General features: G+C 44.8%; 1 protein-coding gene across 6 annotated transcripts in view; it reads left to right on the top strand.

The window, feature by feature from the left end:
• LOC103180398 (astrotactin-2) overlaps positions 1-17,865 on the top strand; it is a 390,078-nt gene that overhangs the window by 356,506 nt on the left and 15,707 nt on the right. For all 6 annotated transcript variants that reach the window (XM_042337318.1, XM_042337320.1, XM_042337323.1 and 3 more), the window contains one exon: positions 17,700-17,800. In XM_042337318.1, the coding sequence (XP_042193252.1) occupies positions 17,700-17,800 (101 nt within the window). The remainder of the gene's footprint in view (positions 1-17,699; positions 17,801-17,865) is intronic.

The following is a 17,865-nucleotide window of genomic DNA, read 5'->3' as shown; positions in this document are numbered from 1 at the left end:
CGAGTTACACAGTGTTACTCAGGGAGGCCATAAGGCATGGCATGTGTGGGGAAACTGAAATATCATAATTGTGCAGTTGTTTGTGAACTTCAAAAGCTGTAGTGAAAGAATGCTCCAGGGGCAGAGAGAGAGAGAGAGATCGGGAAGGGAGAGAGTGCGCTTTGGCTAAAGTGAGGCTGTGTGCTGGGGCCTCATCGTACTTGCTTCTATCGCTGAGTAGACCAAATAAAATGGCATTCACACAGAACTGCATTTCATAGAATCTTACAGCACAGAAGGAGGCCATTCGGCCCGTCGTGTCGGTGCCGGCTCTTTGAAAAGAGCTTCCAAATCAATCCCACTCTCACGCTCTTTCCCCATAGCCCTGCAAACTTGTCCTCCCCAAATAATTATCTATTTCTCTCCTAAAAGTTGTTATCGAATGGGCTTCCACCATCCTTTCAGGAAATGCATTCCAGATCCAACTCGGAACAACTCGCTGTGTGAAAAAATCTGTTGGTCCAGTTAAGCCAAGCCAAGCCAACCCAGGAAGGTTTCTAGACCGCAGGCTTAAGTGCACGCCTTCAACTCCCAAGTCTCATCGATGAGCCTTGGCTTCTTACTTTGATAAAACTCTTATCGCATTATCATTTTACTCAAAGAGTAGGCCGTAGGGAACCTCAGCTAGGCACTTTCCCAAAGGACGGCACCTCCAAAGATGTAGCACTTTCCCCACTATTACACTGTGTCAGCCGAGACCTGGGGTTTGGAACCCACAACCTTCTGACCCAGTGGTGAGAGTGCTACCAACTGAGACAAGATTTTACCAAGAGAGTTCAGTGCATTCATGAATATTTCAGTGTGGATTTTTGAAATATTTATGGATCGTTTTTATGGGCTTGACGCTTTAATGTTTCAAAAGTATATTTCACCTCTATGCCATTACCGAGAGAATATTGACTCAATCTTCTGTTGAGGTGAAGAAAGATTGTATCATCTTTAACTCAACACGAGACCTGTGATGATTATTCATAATTTAAATGTGTGGTTTCAATCTCATTCTATGTTGTTTATGAATTCCTCTGTAAGGATCTCGCATGTTTAAATTTTTAAGATTATGAAACCATAACCATGATTTACGTAACAGTTTTGGAAGCACTCCAACACTAACTCCAAAATTCAAACTTTTTTAACTGAACTATCAGTCATTTGCCATCTTATCCTTTCATGTTCGCTCAATGTTAAAAGTAGTCTCAGGATAAACATTCCCCTTAATGTAACTTGCTGCACTTCAGAACAAGCGTAATAAGATAAAGGTCAATTTAGTGATGCCTTCGATACCTCACATCACATTGTGTCTCAGGTGAACTTACAACCAATGTTCTCAAAGGTAATATCTAGATGCCAGCCTGGCTCAGTCGGTAGCATTCTTGCCTCTAAGTCAGAAGGTAATTGAACCTGCAGACTAGGCTGACACTCCAGTGCACTGCATTGTCGGAGGTGCTGTCCTCCGGATGAACTGAGGTCCTATCTGATCTCTTTGATGGTCGCTCTCATGCTCCATTCTTCACAAACATCAACTCCTCCGGAGCACTGCAGCACGGATTCTATCCCACATATGGTCCCACACTCCCAACACCTCTGTCCTTGCCAAGCTCCTGTCCCAAAACAGATCATTTTCAGGATCCCTGTACTTTTTTTTTGCTCCAAATCCCTCCGTGGCCACGTTCCACCCTATCTGTTAGATCTTCTCCAGAGCTACTTCCCAGTCTGCATTCTCTTCTCATCTCTTCTGGGCTCTGCTTTCTTGCTTGTGGTTCATTTCTCTCCATCTCCCCATCACTAGCCAATATTTGCCCACCCTGTGCTTTGCAACTCTTGCCCCTCAAACTACTTCACTTAGCTAACTAACTCTCATCAAGTTTTCATCAACCTCCTCAATTAAGACCATCTGGACTGTACTCCCCAAAGGGCAATTTCAAGACAAGCATCAAGAAGTTTTATCTTTACCCGCAGAGTAATTAACAACTGGAACAGTTTGCTAAGAAGGATGATTGAGACAAGGATCCTGGACTCATTTAAAAAGACAGCTTGATGAAAGAAGATCATGGTCCTTTCAGTTTGGCTTCCATCATCCTGGCAGTCGCATGCCCAAAGAGGAAAGTCTTCAGCGCACTTCAATTCATGTGCTGCAGATATGCGAGGCGCTTGGACACAATACATTTTGAACTTTTGCGGACTTCCCAATATCGTCAGGGGCTCAATAGACCTAAAAATCTGCTTGACAATATAGCACTGAGGAAGCGTGCTCGTTTTTTTTCCAGGTGATATTACCATTCGAGTGTTGACGCGACCAGACTTCTCCGACAGGAAACGTACGGCTGATTAATTCTGGGAAACGGGGAGAGAAAAGTTGGAACAGAGGTGGGGGGGAGGGGGGGGTAAGGTTGGGTGGGGGGGGGTAGGGGGGAGTTGGAGAAGAAGAATGCAAGGATTGTATTCTTAGCCTTTTATAATACATCCTTCATAATGTAAAGAGACTCTGTGCTGTTGCACAATAATATTGGAAAACATCAGAATGATCCTTTTCTCAACTGCAAAATCGTCCCTTTGCCAAATATGTCACTTTCTTCTCTAAACATTTCCGAGCTGCTTGGCTTTTAAACCAGAGCTTTAAAACATGTTATTTTTGGTTGCGCGCTGCGTTGCATTCTTTTGGATAATGAAATTTGTACAGATTTGTTTCCGAGAGATAGCATATATTATTAACCCTGACTTGCAGAGCCACTGGGGGGAGAGTGGAGGGGGAGAGAGAGACAGATATTCAGAACTAAGGGAAAATCTTTGCCTGGTGTTAAACTGGGTACCTTGACAAAGCCTCCAAGAGTATCTCACCTGAGGGATGGCACCGGTATAAAAACAATATACTAATCCTTGCATTTGGTACAGTATCTTTCCTGTCATTGGGTAATAGTAAATCTGTGCACAGATTTCGAGTAAAATGTGAATCTGGGAGTGACCTTTATCTCTGTTATTTAGCCCCAAAAGAACCCCATTTAATGCAGGGTTTCAAGCAGAAATAAATAGGTTGGGAAGCAACCAATGGCACAAGATGAAAGTGACTGACAGAACATCAAACGTTAGTTGTCTCAGGAGACAGCCGGTTAGAGTGTGACCTGCCTCGCTCACTGAGAGTGAATTGCGAGTCTTAAATTCAACCGGAAAGAAAGTCGAAACATCTCAACATTTTAAAGACAAAGTGGACTTGCAACCTATGACTGGGCGGACTTTCGATCCATTCCCCCTCCCCCCCAAAAAAGTTGACCAAATACTCTTCCATGAAGACGCATAGTCCCTTTAAGCACAGTAACAGTCATGGAAATTGCTATTTCAGTATTCGGAATTCAGGCCAGTATAAACACAGGAGTATGTAAGCACACACATGTTTGCACATGCTTGTGTGTCAGTAGATGGGTTTATAAAGATGTGTTTGTATTTCTGAATGGTACGGTGTGTTTCTTTTTAAAACAAGTTTCCTGGCAGGTTTTTCCAGTGCCTTGATTTTTCTCGCATAGCATTATTAATGAGGAGCCCTTTAGGAAGTGTGTCTGGGCTTGTGGTGGGCGGGGAAATAATCCCTGTTATTTCACAATGAAATGTTGATTTCTTTTTAATGCTGTCACAAATCGAAGTCTTTGATCAATACAGTAGTAATAATATTAACAACCCTTGCATTTGATATAGTGCCTTATCACATCGTCAAACACTTTAAACAAAGCGCTTCCCAGGATTTACTGTGAAGTGTAGTGACTTTGTATTTATAGGTGAACAGGACAGCTGATTTGCACTCAAGACTGTCCCTGAAGCAAGGATTCACATAATAATATATAATAATCCCTGTAATCTGATATAGCGCCATATCATTTTGTTGAGACATCTCAAAGAGCTTCACAGGATGTATTGTCAAGTGGATTGACTATAAATTTTAATGCAATTTGTGTATCTCAGGATACGATAACCATTGGATTAAGTAATGATATGAGCAATAATTCCTCCAGTTCCCTTCTATAAAGCGGTTTGGATGTCCAATTCCTGACTTATTCTACTTATGACTTGTAGAAAGTTTGGTTACTTCAGCACGCAGTATTGAAAGGTAGTCCATATATAGGTATATTACATACTGCATTAGACCAGCTTCTGTTTTTCGCCCTCTCAACCGAAAGACAGCACAATTACTGCGATGTTGCTAGAAATACGGAGAAGGAAGGGATTATGACCTTCTCTAAAATGGTGAACAAAATATTAATCCTTTGCCTTTCTTTTGGTTGGGCAAGGTTTTTTTTTTGCCTCCCTGGTTTTGCCAGTGTGTCAATTTACATCCTTGGCTCCTGTCCTTAAAACTGCATTACAACATTGCGTCTGAGATACATCAAGATCATTCCTTTGTTATGAACCTCAAAATCTTTGATCTTACAGTTTGATGTGTCATATTGGTTCAGTAGGTGGCACTCTTGTCCTTGGGTCAGAAGGTTGTCACGGGATTTGAGGAGCTCCTAGTCTAGGCTATCGGGATGAGGGGAGGAAGAGATGCTGCATTGTCAGAGATGTCATCGTTGAGACGAGATGTAAACTGAAGTCCCGTCTATATGAAGGCACAATGACATTAAAAATCCCAAGACTCTATTGTAGAAATGAAGGGAGTTTCTCCTGATGAGCCGGGCCAATATTTTCCCCCAGATGAATTAACTAGTCATTAGCTGCTAGTGGTAAAGACTGCTGTGTTTCCCTACAAACATTTGTCGTTACATTCAATGATAAATAGTGCTGATAAATACTTTGAGATCTTTGAAGGTGATAAAGGGCATTTTCAAAAAAAAAGCAACCGTTATTTCTTTTTTAAGCTTTCCATTGGCTACAAAACCAATTTATAAGGTCAGTTTTGACCCAGCGGAGATGACATTTTCTGCGTTTAATGTAAACCTTTCCTGGGATAACTTCTCCCATTTTTTTTCAAAATAAGAGGATGTCATCCCTGTTGGGTCAACACTATTCTTGTAAATTGGTTTTGTAACCAACGGAAATCTTTAAAACAAATAAGGTCTCCGCAGACTCTCTGGCAGTCGAAGAGTTAATAGCAACAGACAATCAAAGCATTTTGCGCAAAACTCCACTGGGCTGAAACTTTAAAACTACACAGGTCAGTGCTGAGGCACAGTTGTAACTTGCTACAAGGCATTTACTGTGTTTTAGTAATCCTTGGCCTGGGATTACTTAGAAAACCCATTTGTCCTGAAGTAGTTTCAGTACGTGAGCCAGAAGAGGCTGTAGCACCGATTCTCCTGCCTGGTTCACCCCAACCTCACGGAAATTCTTGAAATACAACACGAGGATGTGATGACGATTCTGTCTAAAACATTGGTTTGGCTGTCGCTGGAATACTGTGTGCGGTTTGGGGCTTCGGACTGTAGAAAGGAAACGGAGAGGATTCAGCGTTGGTTCACGTGGATGAACAAGGATAGTGGGGAGGAGAGACTGGAGAGGTCAGGACTCTTTCCGTTGAAGAAGCGAAGGTTGAATGTTTAAGAGATCACTGGGCGTCTGTGGTGTCTTCAGCAAAGCGGTCAACATACCAGCAGGGAGAGGTCCCTGAGAGATTGACTGGGAGTTGTTCCATCTGAAGCAGTCTCCAGCGCAGATCAAAGCCAACCTGAACCTGATCATTTTAGGGAGCACTACACTTTGGGAACCAAATCCAACTCCAATCTGGTATCTCCTCTCCAGCATTCTGAGAAGCAGTCCATCGTAATCCCCATCCCAAATTCCTATTTACTGCTAGGTAAACAGAGGCGTGTGGAGCAAGGAAACTTGCCCAACGCTTCGCCCTGCCCGGGAATCGAACCCGGTTCTCTCGCTTGCGAGGCGAGTGCTGTAACCACTGAGCTACAGGACTCCATAACGTTGTTACAGACTCCCCTCCCCTCTCCCCTCCCCCTGCCCTCTCGTAACATGTTTATCCATCACTTTTCTCATGGACCTCGCTGCTGTCATGCACTGTTAAAAACGAACAATATGCGGGTAATGTCACACGAATCATTATATTAGTAATGATCTCCACTGAACGTCTTGAAATAATAGACTTTGCCTGCTGTGTGGAATGCAACCACCATACCGTCCTGCAGCTAAACAGACTACACTTCCCATCCAGTACAAATTAATGGGAAGCACACTGGGAAAAGTCATCACAGCCGACCACTAAATGTTTGTGCTGTTTTTTTTTTCCCCTTCGGTGTACAGTTGAAGTGTAATAATTAGGGCAACTTTGCGGAATGGAAATTGCGCTTCCATTAAGGCATGAGGTTATCTGCAGGCCTGCAGTGCCACACACATGGTGCTTTTAAAGCAATGGCTTCGATGACTGACCGTCTTATGCTTTGCTCTCGAATGGCTGGGGAGTGCTTTTTTGTGGTTATCCATTCGTATTTCAAACCCACTGCAGTCCATCCTTGAGGCTGAGGATAGTTTAACATTGGAGTTGGAGTGACGTGTGTGTGTGTGTGTGTGTGTGGTGGTGGGTGGTGTAGGGTGATTGGTGACCAATCTAAGAAGGTTCAAACCACGCTACAATGATCCTGAGAGCGGCAATACATTTATGGACATTGGCGACATCAGTTTTTGATGGGATTTTCCCAGTGAAAGCGCACAGCTGGAGAAAGACCCCTCCCAGGATTGGCCCAACTGGGATGAAACTCCCTTCTCTTTTCATATAATATCAAGGACCCTTTAGCGTCCTCCTGAACAGGCAGAGAGGATCTGGGTTTTACACCTCGCTGGAAGGACGCAGATTTTCCGAGTGCATTGTTTCCCCCCTTTATCAGCCTCGACTGTGATCTTGAGTCCTATCGTGGAGTTTAATAATATCATTCACTCAGTTGCATGTAAAGAGGTATATTCTATTGTAGGTTCAGAGTCGGGCAACCCGAGGAAATTCCATATCGTAGGTCATGGCCAGAATCATACTTAAAGCGCTCTGAGACGCTACCCTGAGTGGAGGGCGCTACAAACGTGCAAGTTGTTAAAGCTTTAAATGGACCCTGACAGGTGAGGTGTCAGCCTGGCAGAGCTGGTAGCATTCTTGCCTCAGAGTCCCGAAGGTTTTGGGTTCAATCCCCACATCCGGACTTTGAACTCACGGAAACCAAGGTTGTCATTTCAGTACAAGTGCTGGGGGGAGTGTTGAATTACCAGAAGCGTCATCCTTCGGGTGAGATGTTAAACCGAACTCCCGACTGTCCCTGTTCAGGTGGACATTAAAGATACCATGGAGCTATTCCACGAAAGGAAGGAGTTTCTCCCAACAATCCCCCCAAACAAAACATTTGGTCACTCACTTCACGGCTGTTTGTGTGGGACATTGCTGACGTGATAGGCAACGCATCAAATGCACAAGATGGTTATTAATAATAACCGCTGGATTGAGCTGAGATAGTGCGCTTGTTGTAATCTGATACACATTGCATTTTATCCATTGTTGTCTCTTCAGTTCCATATCAGCCCTGAATAAACTCTATGCGACACAGTGTGTTGCATCCTGCTTAACAGGAATGAGCGGATTGGAGCCATTCCAATGCCCCGAAGTGCATAGTCCATCTCGTTTCACAGCAATGCCTTCGAGCCTGTATTATAGACTGCGCTGTGGTGCCTTTTGATTAACAGTCTCAGGCATGCAAAAAACGTGGCAGGGAAAGGCATGCCAGAGTACGGACTGTTATTTTAAACCGTAGCTTATTTTTTTGCGTGCCTATCTCAGTGGAGAAAAACAAGTGTTCGCCAGACTAACTCGAAATCTTTAATATACTCGTTTTTTTTTATTTATTATTTCTACTCTGTCGTGTTTTTTTTTCTTTTTGCCTTTATCTTTATAATACCGGTTGGCTTATTGGACACCCATATCACCTACTGCATCCAATAATAATCAGTGCCACATGATTTTCTTTCTCTCTCTCTGGTGATACAGAATTGCTTGCAGTCGAGCGGGTCACACAAGTTCATCAACAAAATCAAATTCACTCGCTGGCTTTAGGAATTACTAACATACCCGGTGACTGTCTGAGGTTAAGACTGCGTCTGGGAATCAGAGCTAATAATCAAGAGCAGGAGACTCTTGTGCCAGTCGCTCAAAATCGGTCAATGCCTAAAACAATTGTGTACATCATTGTTTCGTTCACTGACCTTGTCGTGTTCTTGCTACCTCGCATCACCAACTGTAAAACCTCTTTCCCACACGCTGTTGTTTCTTTCCTTCCGAGATCAGTTTTGCAGTTGATTGATAACTAAGGCAATCTCTCACCACCGAATCCATTTCAGGCTAAACTCGATGTAATAATAATAATAATAATAATAATCCTTGCATTTGATATAGCGCTTTTCACGTCGGGAGGACGTCCCAAAGCGCTTCACAGAACACACTGTAAAGTGAATTGACTGTATATTTGTGGGCGAACGCGGCAGCCAATTGCGCACAGCAATGTCCCACAAACAGTCGTAGATTGAAAATGACCAATTTATTATTGTTTTTGGTTTTGGAGGGATTATTATGTACACAAGGGAGAGAAGAAAACCAACATGCCAGCCTGGCGAGGTTGGTGGCACTCTCGCCTCTCGAGTCAGAAGGTCACAGGTTTAAGCCCCATGTAGGGACTTTGAACTCACAGCCTGGACTGATACTGCAATGGGGGGGGGGGGGGGAGCACTGCATTGTCGGAGGTGCCGTCCTTCGGATGAGAACTTAAACCGAGGTCTCGTCTGTGCTTGCTCAGGTGGACATTACCACTATTTGAAAAAGAGAGGAGATTTTCTCCCAGTGTCCTGGCCAACAGTACCCCAGATAAAATAGCCGTTGACTCCCATAGTTGTTGTGGGACGTGACTGTGGACAAATTGGCTGCTGCATTCCCCTATAAAATCTAATCATTACACTTTGCCATGAATCATTTAAAGCATTTTGAGGTGTTCTCCCAACATGCGATACCAAATGCAAGGAATATTATTATCGGCTCAAACTGGGAATGGCTATAATAATGGGCTTGAATCGAATCAGAGCAGCTTCCATTGAGTGCCTGCAACAGAAAGTGGGTCAAAGCATCTCGGAGACCAGCGGTACCGGAGTAAAGTTGTCTCCTGTTTGTAAAAATAGCCCACTTGTCTTCCCTTTCCTTCCCCCCAACCCCTCCAGTCCCACCGCCCGCTGGCCCGCTCAACACAATGACGACGCCTAGCATTTCCACTGCACCGTATTCAGCGTTGGCAACGCACAGAATATAACCCAGCCCCTAAAATATTTTCAGTGTACTCTCTGCCTATGTTTGCACATCCTCAGGCACACGCTGTTCCTTGGCTAAGAGGGTAGCCAGATGTGCTGCTCCTAGTCCTCTGCCAATACAGGTCTCTAAGCCTATTTTTAGGAGGTGCATTGAGGGAGTCATGGACAACCCAACAATCCGATTTTCCCCTCCGTTCCCTGTGAGAGAGCCTGCTACTTTAACGCGATGGGGTGGATTGGGGGGGGGGGGGGATGAGGAGTTGCGGTGGGGGGGGGGTGGAGTGTGGGGGGAGCATAGCGGGTGAAGAGCCAAGATGAGGAACTTTGGACGTGGAGAATTGATGGAGTGAACCAAAGAATATGATTTGCGAACCCGTTGGGAAATCCATCCAGAAAGTGAAACACGTACAGGAAATTCAGTATTTAGTGCTCTTGGCTAAGATGATGCCTCAATTTCCAATGGTTTATTAACCCATTTGCTGAAATCGTGCAATGTTGTTACGATATTATGCACATATACAAATACACTTCATGTATACACATATAGATTCTATATATATGCAATGTCTACAGACAAACACACACACACGCACACACGCGTGAGTGAACAAATGTCTCCAAGGTCTAGATTTACTTCTTTTTTCTTAGCGTTTCAGAGAGTGTGTAATTTGGCAAAATCCTTCTGTGCAGATGATAATCCCTCGAGAGAGAAAAAACACAACAATAATAATTTGGTCACTTCAATCCACGACTGTTTGTGGGACGCTGCTGTGTGCAATTGGCTGCCGCGTTTTGTCCACAAATGCACAGTCAATTCACTTTACAGTATATTCTGTGAAGCGCTTTGAAACGTCTCGAAGACTTGAAAAGTGCGATATCAAATGCACGGATTATTATTATTACAGTCTAAATTTTGAAGTTTTTTTTTAAGAAAATACAAACGCAGACTTGAAATTTGTGACTGAATTTAAGAAATTGTCAAATTTTACACACTTTCCTGATGCTGAGAAAATGAGAGTGAATATCGACTCCGGTGTGATTCCGACAAATTGTGGTTTCTTGACATCATTGCTTAAGAAGGAATCCTCATTGCACAAACAGCAGCCCCCACTTGCCCCCTTGCGGTAACCGATCTGATTTCCTGTGGCCAGAGGGTTGATGCCTCTCTATCGCGATCCACTGCCAATCCTATTGAAAAACATCACAAAATAGACCCTCGCCCCCCGCATTCCCCCACCCCGACCCCGTTATCTGTGATAAGGGAGCAGACATGTTTCCATTTTCTTCTTGGCAGCTCTTGTTTTCGGATGGTTTGCCTGCGCAGGGAAAGGAAAGACTGGTTTGTCACTGTGATGAAATGTCAAATCAAAGGCAGGTAACTCTCTGGCGTTGGGAGTTACGGATGCTCTGTGGGAACTTTGCCGGGTGGGTCTTGTTTTTTTGAAGTTCCTTCTGACCTTCATTCCAATTGACCCGCGAGTACTGTGACCAGATTGAAATCTCGCCCAAGAGTTGCAAGGAAAAAGAACAAACACATGTTTTGAAAGGGGCACTATAGCTAAAGAGCCGTCAATGAGCTTTGGAGGTCACTATGTCTATATAAATATAGCAATCCGTAGGCCCAATGCCTCAAATCACACCAGCACGAGCAAAGGGCTAGTTCTCAAGAGTTTCGATTAAAGAGAGACTGAAGAAGGCTTCAGGTGGGCAGAAAAATCAAATCAAAAAACTTTGTTTCAATTTGACTCCGCTTTTTCCTGAGTAGAATCTTAAAAAAAAACCTTGGATGTCCCAAAGCATTCGGTCCTTAATTTAGAAATCTTTCTGAAATAGAACCGGGCCCTTTTCTTAACGACTGTTTCACACGATTCTGTGCCGAGTTTTCTGAAAAAAATGAGCGGGTTTTCGGGCAGTTATGTTGTGTGATTTGTCAATTTTCTGAGGTGCGAATGTCCCATGAGGCTGTCCCCTTGTGACCCAAAATACCTAGACTTGTTACCGAACTATAGTCGGTGGATTATCCGGACTTGTGAGTTGCTATAATTGCTTTCCTCACAGCTGTGCTGTTTACATCTCAGCCTACAGACCTGTGGATTGCTCCATCTGTTTAAAGGGGATCTGAGAAGCGAGACTAAAGGCATAGGATAGAGCAAACCATGTGCATCCCATTGCCTTCCCAGGAATCAATTTCCACATCGAGATTCTGCCCTCGATTCCACCCCACCCCCCCAAACATGCTCCAAAACAAGCCTGACTCCCCCCACCCTGCACCCCCCCACACACACACACATACACGCACACACACACACAGGGACACACATCGACCAAAAGGAACACAGCGCGGTTTGGAAAGAACAGCTCAAACCATCTCAGCAGCACAATTGCACGAGAGAAATATCTGCTTGTATTTTTTTTTTACGACCTCTGCCTCTCGTCCACCTTTATGATGTGCTCAGTTACTAATCAGATCACACGGATCCCGGCACAGCAGGATTCTCCAGCATTTCATGTTTCCTGATTTCCAGGAAAACCAAATCCCCACCATCGCTTGTGGCCTGTGCCTTTTGAGGAGTGTGTGTACCTAAATACCCAAAGCAACTTATTTTCCATGGTCATCAAATAAATATGCCTCGTATAGTCAGTGAGTCCTGTTTGGAGACTCCAGAGGAGTATTATGTGGTCAATTACTCTGCATAGATCCATGGCCAAGTTTTCAGGCATTCTGCCTCCATTCTCTGCAACTCCATCCTTTAAAGCCCTCCCAACCTTTAAAGACTGCTGTGAGACCTATCTTTATGATCTTCAGTCCACTTTCTCCCACCCTCCTCAGCTCCCCCACCCCCACCCCGCTTACCCCCACGCTCAGGTGCCCAGCCAGCTGTGTAAAACCCCCTGAGACATGCTCCAGACATGAAAGGCACTACATAGAGGCAAATTGTGATCGGCAGACCCTTAGCCCATTGTGATCCCTTTGAGGGAGAGTAAAAGTTCTCATTTTGTACACTAACCGCATACATACAGGACTATTGTGAAAAAAGACATCCTGTCTCTGACCCTTTTACGGAGGAGAAAAGATAGCCTAACAGCATTCGATTTAGGCTAGAGTATAGGATCCAGGTTTGCCCACATCCTTGCACTTGACAGCGGTTACGTGTGAAGTGCTTTCAGAGGTTGTGACTTTAAAGGCGCTGTATCAACACAAGGATTCTGACCGTCAGTGGCCAATAGGTATTTTATTTGACATTTTGTTTCTCTCTCCCTCTGCTTATTTTCTTTGAACGCCAGTTGTCCTACTGGTCCTCGCCGCCATTTCTGGCCGAGCCGTGACAGACGGTAAGTCACGCAACTGTGGGATGAATTGTGAGATGTCCCCTTACCCAACACACCTCAGTAAATGTTACTGCAGTACAGTCGGGGACAAATATACTGGCTGGTTTTCCTCTCTCAAGCCCGAGACCAATTGTCACTGTCCTCTCCCCCACCCTCCCTGCTGACTGAGATTGACTAGCTCAGCAGGGTTTGTGGATTCCTGTAAATTAGCGATTATCTATTCCACAAAGTTGGAACCGGACCCAAACTCTCTCAAGGTGAAAAGCAGATAGTGTCATTCCGTTCAATCAAACACTTTCTCGGCATCCAAGGAGACAGTAGTTGTGAGGTCCGTGGTTTCACTCGCTCTTGCCTTCACTTTAACACTCGTTGCTCAATCCCTCTCCTTTGGAAATCCAACCCAGGTCAGCACTTACCAGTGAACCCAACATTTCTTCCAATCTGAAGGCCAATCCCGTCGCCGGTGTTTTGAAAGGCAGCGTTGAGGAGGGTTGTGAACTGATAACTGAATGCATTCCAGAGCTGGCTTCTTAGGCTTCGAGAGTTGCTGCCATGCCCTATTGTCCTGGGAACATTTTCCTCTCTCAAGTTCCCGAAAGCTTAAACTTTTCTTTAGCAATCTACAGGAAACGTTTGCTCTCTCCCTCGATGGCTCGCTCACTCGCTCTCAAGGCTTTCGTCAGCTGCCCCAACTCAGTTCAAATGGGTCCTCTGCTTGCATCAGATGCTCTACCTACAGCCCTTGAGTAAAGTCTGCACTTCCAACTTTCTAAGCCTTCTTCGAATTGACTGTCAATAGTCTCGTCCATCAATGGTGTCATTTTCTCCCCTGATTTTCACCTTTTATCTGGTTTCTCAACTTGGTTTCTGCCTATTCTATCCTTTCCTGTGGCTCTATTTCGCATGGCTACTCTCTCGTTTTCGCTCTCCTATATCCCCCAAAAACGTGTGCATGCTCACCGCAGGTTCAGTTTTCCCTCACAGAACTTTATGGCCAGCCGCACACCTTTCAACAGTCGCTTGTGAAATGCCTTCGGTTCAGCGACAGTTCTTGTAAAAACTTGGGCCCCACGTTTCCACAAAGTGAATTACCATTTCACTCACGTTCACATGCTTCAGTTACCAACTTAACTGTGTTGCTAAATATTTCGCCCAGTGTAAAAAAAACAGTGAACTTAACTCTATTGAACAGCACCAGGCTCCTAAAATCTCCACTGTGTTGGTTTTTCGTAGAAATCAAGCTCCAAATATGTGTTAACAGCAATTGAAAACTAAGGAGCTTTCACAGGCAACCCCCGATCTCTGGAACTTTTTCCAAAACACTTTGCCTTGCTACCCTCTCTGATGAACTCTCCCCCCAAATCCTTTTGGCTTGCTTCTTTTCTCTCTCTCTTCCTCGCCTTCAAAATCCTCTTAAAAACGTTGACCATGCTGATGGTCAATACCCCCTGATTCCCATTCCCTTTGTCTCGCTCCCGATTGTCTTTGTGAAGTTCTTTCAGATGGTCACCCCCTGGTGTAAGTAAGTACACGCTGCTTTGGTTGCTGACTTGGTGAACTTGTGTGCTGGGACATCCGCCTGTGGATACCGGTTTCGTAGCTCTCCTTCACGTCACCAATAATAATAATCCTCGCATTCGCTACAGCGCCTTGTCACGTCTTTGAGACGTCTCCAAGCGCTTCACAAAATATACTGTAAAGTGTAGTGACTGTATATTTTTGTGAGAGAAACACAAAAGGAAGATTGCATCCCGCTCCCATTCCCGACTCACTCAGTTACACTGACTCGGTTTTATTTTTGTCAGAGAGACCTTGGCTGAGAGTCTTCTGAGACGCTGGCTGCTAAGGATTCAACAGTTTAATAAAAACAAAACGGCTTGTGAAGTGTAAACAGGTGAGGAATCGACCTGTTTACATTACCACTTTGCGCTGGCACGCAGACACACACAGACATCTCTAATCATTTTATCTGATGGGCTGACACTCAATACCCATTTGCAAAACACTTTGCAAATCACAACAGTCCTCGTGGGCAATCGAGGGTGGGTGACTACAGGCAGCAGGTCACATCTACACTTGACAAAGAGGAGAAAGGGTTACCCCAGGATCATTGAAGAAGCAAAACAAGATAACATCTAACTTGTCCAACAAGCCTCCAGGTAAATCACTCATCTCATTCGCTTTATGGCTGTTTGCGAGTCATTTGCTTGTCCAAATTGCTTGTTGCATTTGTCAACGAGAAGACAGTTACTACACTTGACAGCCATTAGTGTGAAACACTTTGAGTCGCTTTAAAGTTATAGGCTTATTTAGCATATCAAACGCAAGGATTATTATTCTTGCATGGTGGTGGGGTGAGGGGCGTTGGTTCATTCTGTGCAAAGCAAAGTTAAGGATATTAGTACGAGAAAAAAATAACATTTCCTCTTTAGTTTGGGAAGGGTCCAATGACAGAATGAAGCATGACATTAGGAGTATAGCACAGACAAGATGCTGCTTATCCCACTGGCCTTCAATATCCATTCTCCTCTCAAGCAACCAGATGAGGAAGCCCTTTTCTCAATATAACATTGACAAAGCATCTCTTTTCTCAATTCTAGTTTACTGACCTTTTTGATTGAGTGCGAAACACAGCGTCACCCGACTGAGAGATCAAGGGTTCGGGTGACTGTCGTTGAAGGTGTTCCATACTGGGTCAGGTTGACGTGCGCTGACCTTCCACTCTTGGCTGAGGTCAGGCATGAACTAGAACATTTTTGGCCGGGGGGATTGCGACTTCTAATGGGCTTATTGTCAAGTAGTTGCTAATTGCAACCTGTGATAATTAAACACACTGAACAGGTCACGGGTATGACATCAGCCCTTGTTCTCTATTCCATTCCAATACCTGGATCTGAAGCCAACCCACTGAGTCCGCTCGACTTCCACCTAGTTACCACCAGAATAGAATAGAATGCCAGTGACCGGGGATATCAGAGGAACTCTCGATTTCCTGGATTGAGTCAGGGAGCTAACCAGCTAACCATTTGTTATCAGCAGGGTAGAACGTTCAGCAACGTGATAACTGAGGTCCAGGTTAATTAACACATCGCATGTTGCAATTATCACCCTGTTAAATTTTAACAGGCTTGTGAGCGGGGTTTCCCCCCCTTGATTTATAAATCCAGCGCAGGATAACAATTCCGTCTCCAAACCGAGCCCTCTTGTCAGATCAGAAGGCTAAACGAAAGATGGAGAAAGGAAGGGTCAAGGCAGAGGGATTGAGGGAGAGAGCTTCTGGGCGTAGCGCCCAAAAGCGCAGTCACCAATGGTGGAACAGAGGGCACGAGGGGCAAGCAGGAGGTGTATTCACTAAGAATAAGGTGAGCCCATTCTCCAGGGGTTCAAAGCGGAAGTGAGCCACACGACAATCACTTCGGAATGAAGGTTTCGCTGCTCGGACGGGAGCGATTAGCTACTTGCAGCTCTTATCTGCACGCCCCAAGCGCGAGATCCCGGTGTCGTTGGGTTCCCTTTGTTGCTTTGGAAGTTCCTTGAGTTGCTTCTGCTTTCTGTCAAAGCGAGGGTAGTTAAGTTGCAGTGCCTGGTGCTCCAGGAAGAAAGTGTACTGATTCATAGTCGAGATTGCGAGAGGCTTACAGGAGATTGAAGCTGCTGAAGAACACTAAAGAGGCAGAAGAAGCTGACTTTCTCGCTAATGCGGGGAAGGGAGTGGAGTCGTAATTCAGTCCTTATAGATAGGAGGATTTAAAACAAAGACTTAATGATGGTAAGGCAGACTCCTCGCTATCCAAATCCAAAGGTTATCATTTATCAAGTTTAGGACAGCAGTGGTTTGAAGAGAAAAGCACCTACCAACTCTTTGGAGACTGATGTTCCAATGTTGGGGGGGGAGTGCTGTATTGTCTGAGGTGCTGTCCCATCAGGTGAAATTCTAAGCCATCTGTGCCTGTTCAGACAGACGTTAAAGATCCCGTGGCACTATTGGAAAAGAGAAGCAAGTTACGCACTATTGCCCTGGTCAACAAACTCCGCCATTGTTGATTTGGGTCGAATCCAAACTTCCCTTTCCTGGTGCTATCTCTGAGGATCACTGCTCTGATCTGTGCTTTCCTGACATTGCGGAATTCAGCTTCGTATTGTCTGTCTGTCTGTCTGTCTGTCTGTGTGTAAAAACAATTGCTTCCCTGCTCCGCAAGTGTTTGGTGTCTGGAAGAATGCGGGTGCATATTTCCTTCTGACTTTCACCTTCAGAGAAGCAAGGTGGGTGCAGCACTTAGATTTACATTTAGTGGATTTATATCACTCAAGCGGTCTGGAAACTGTCACCATCTTTCATACCTCTTCATTTGCGATCTCGTAAAGACATCAATTCACTTTAAAAAAGTGACACTTGAAGCGAATGGTTAAAAAAAAAGAAAAAAAATGGAACGGCAGAGAACTGTGATAAATATCTGCTTTGGGGAGGCTGACAGCTTTTCCACTCATGTTCACTTGCCCGTGGTCTGCCACTCACCAACTCATCATCCCTCATCATTTGATGTAGCTCTCTTTCACACTGGGAAAAGCAATTCACAGGATACACTGTTAAAGTGGAGTGGCTGTGTGTTTTATAATGATAATGATATTGATAATAATCCTTGCATTTTGATATAGCACCTTATCCCGTCATCGCGATGTCTCAAAGCTCTTCACAGAATACACCGCAAAATGAATTGACTGTATATTTTGTGGGTGAAACTCGGCAGCCAATCGCGCACAGCAGCGTCCCACAAACAGTCGTGGATTGAGTGACCCAATTATTAATTTTTTTTAAGGGATTTTTACCCCAGGAAAAGCGATCCGCCAATCGACTTAAGAACCGGGTTCCTACTTACTTCGAGGTAAACAGAAGCGTGTGGAGTAAGGAAACTTGCCAAAGGTTTCGCCCTGTCCGAGAAACGGAACCCGGGTCCTCTCGCTCGTGAGGCGAGCGCTCTAACTAATATGCTACAGGACCTCACAAAGTGGAGCCACCAATTTGAGCGCCATCAACAGCCGTGAAGTGAGCCTGCTCTTGTCTTCTCTTCCAGGTTTACTCTTTACGCTCTGGACAGCAGAGGGAGACGTTCCGAGCCAAGCAGAGTCACCATGAGGACCTCGTGCCCACTCATTGACGATACAAAGGCCGAAGGTGATTTTGTTTCCACTCCTTCCAGCTAGTCAACAGCTGATTTGCTAGGTTCCCAATCTCTGTCC

Source organism: Callorhinchus milii, unplaced genomic scaffold (assembly GCF_018977255.1).
Source record: "Callorhinchus milii isolate IMCB2004 unplaced genomic scaffold, IMCB_Cmil_1.0 Scaffold8, whole genome shotgun sequence".
Lineage (NCBI taxonomy): Eukaryota > Metazoa > Chordata > Chondrichthyes > Chimaeriformes > Callorhinchidae > Callorhinchus > Callorhinchus milii.
This window is presented reverse-complemented; position numbering and strand designations above follow the sequence as displayed.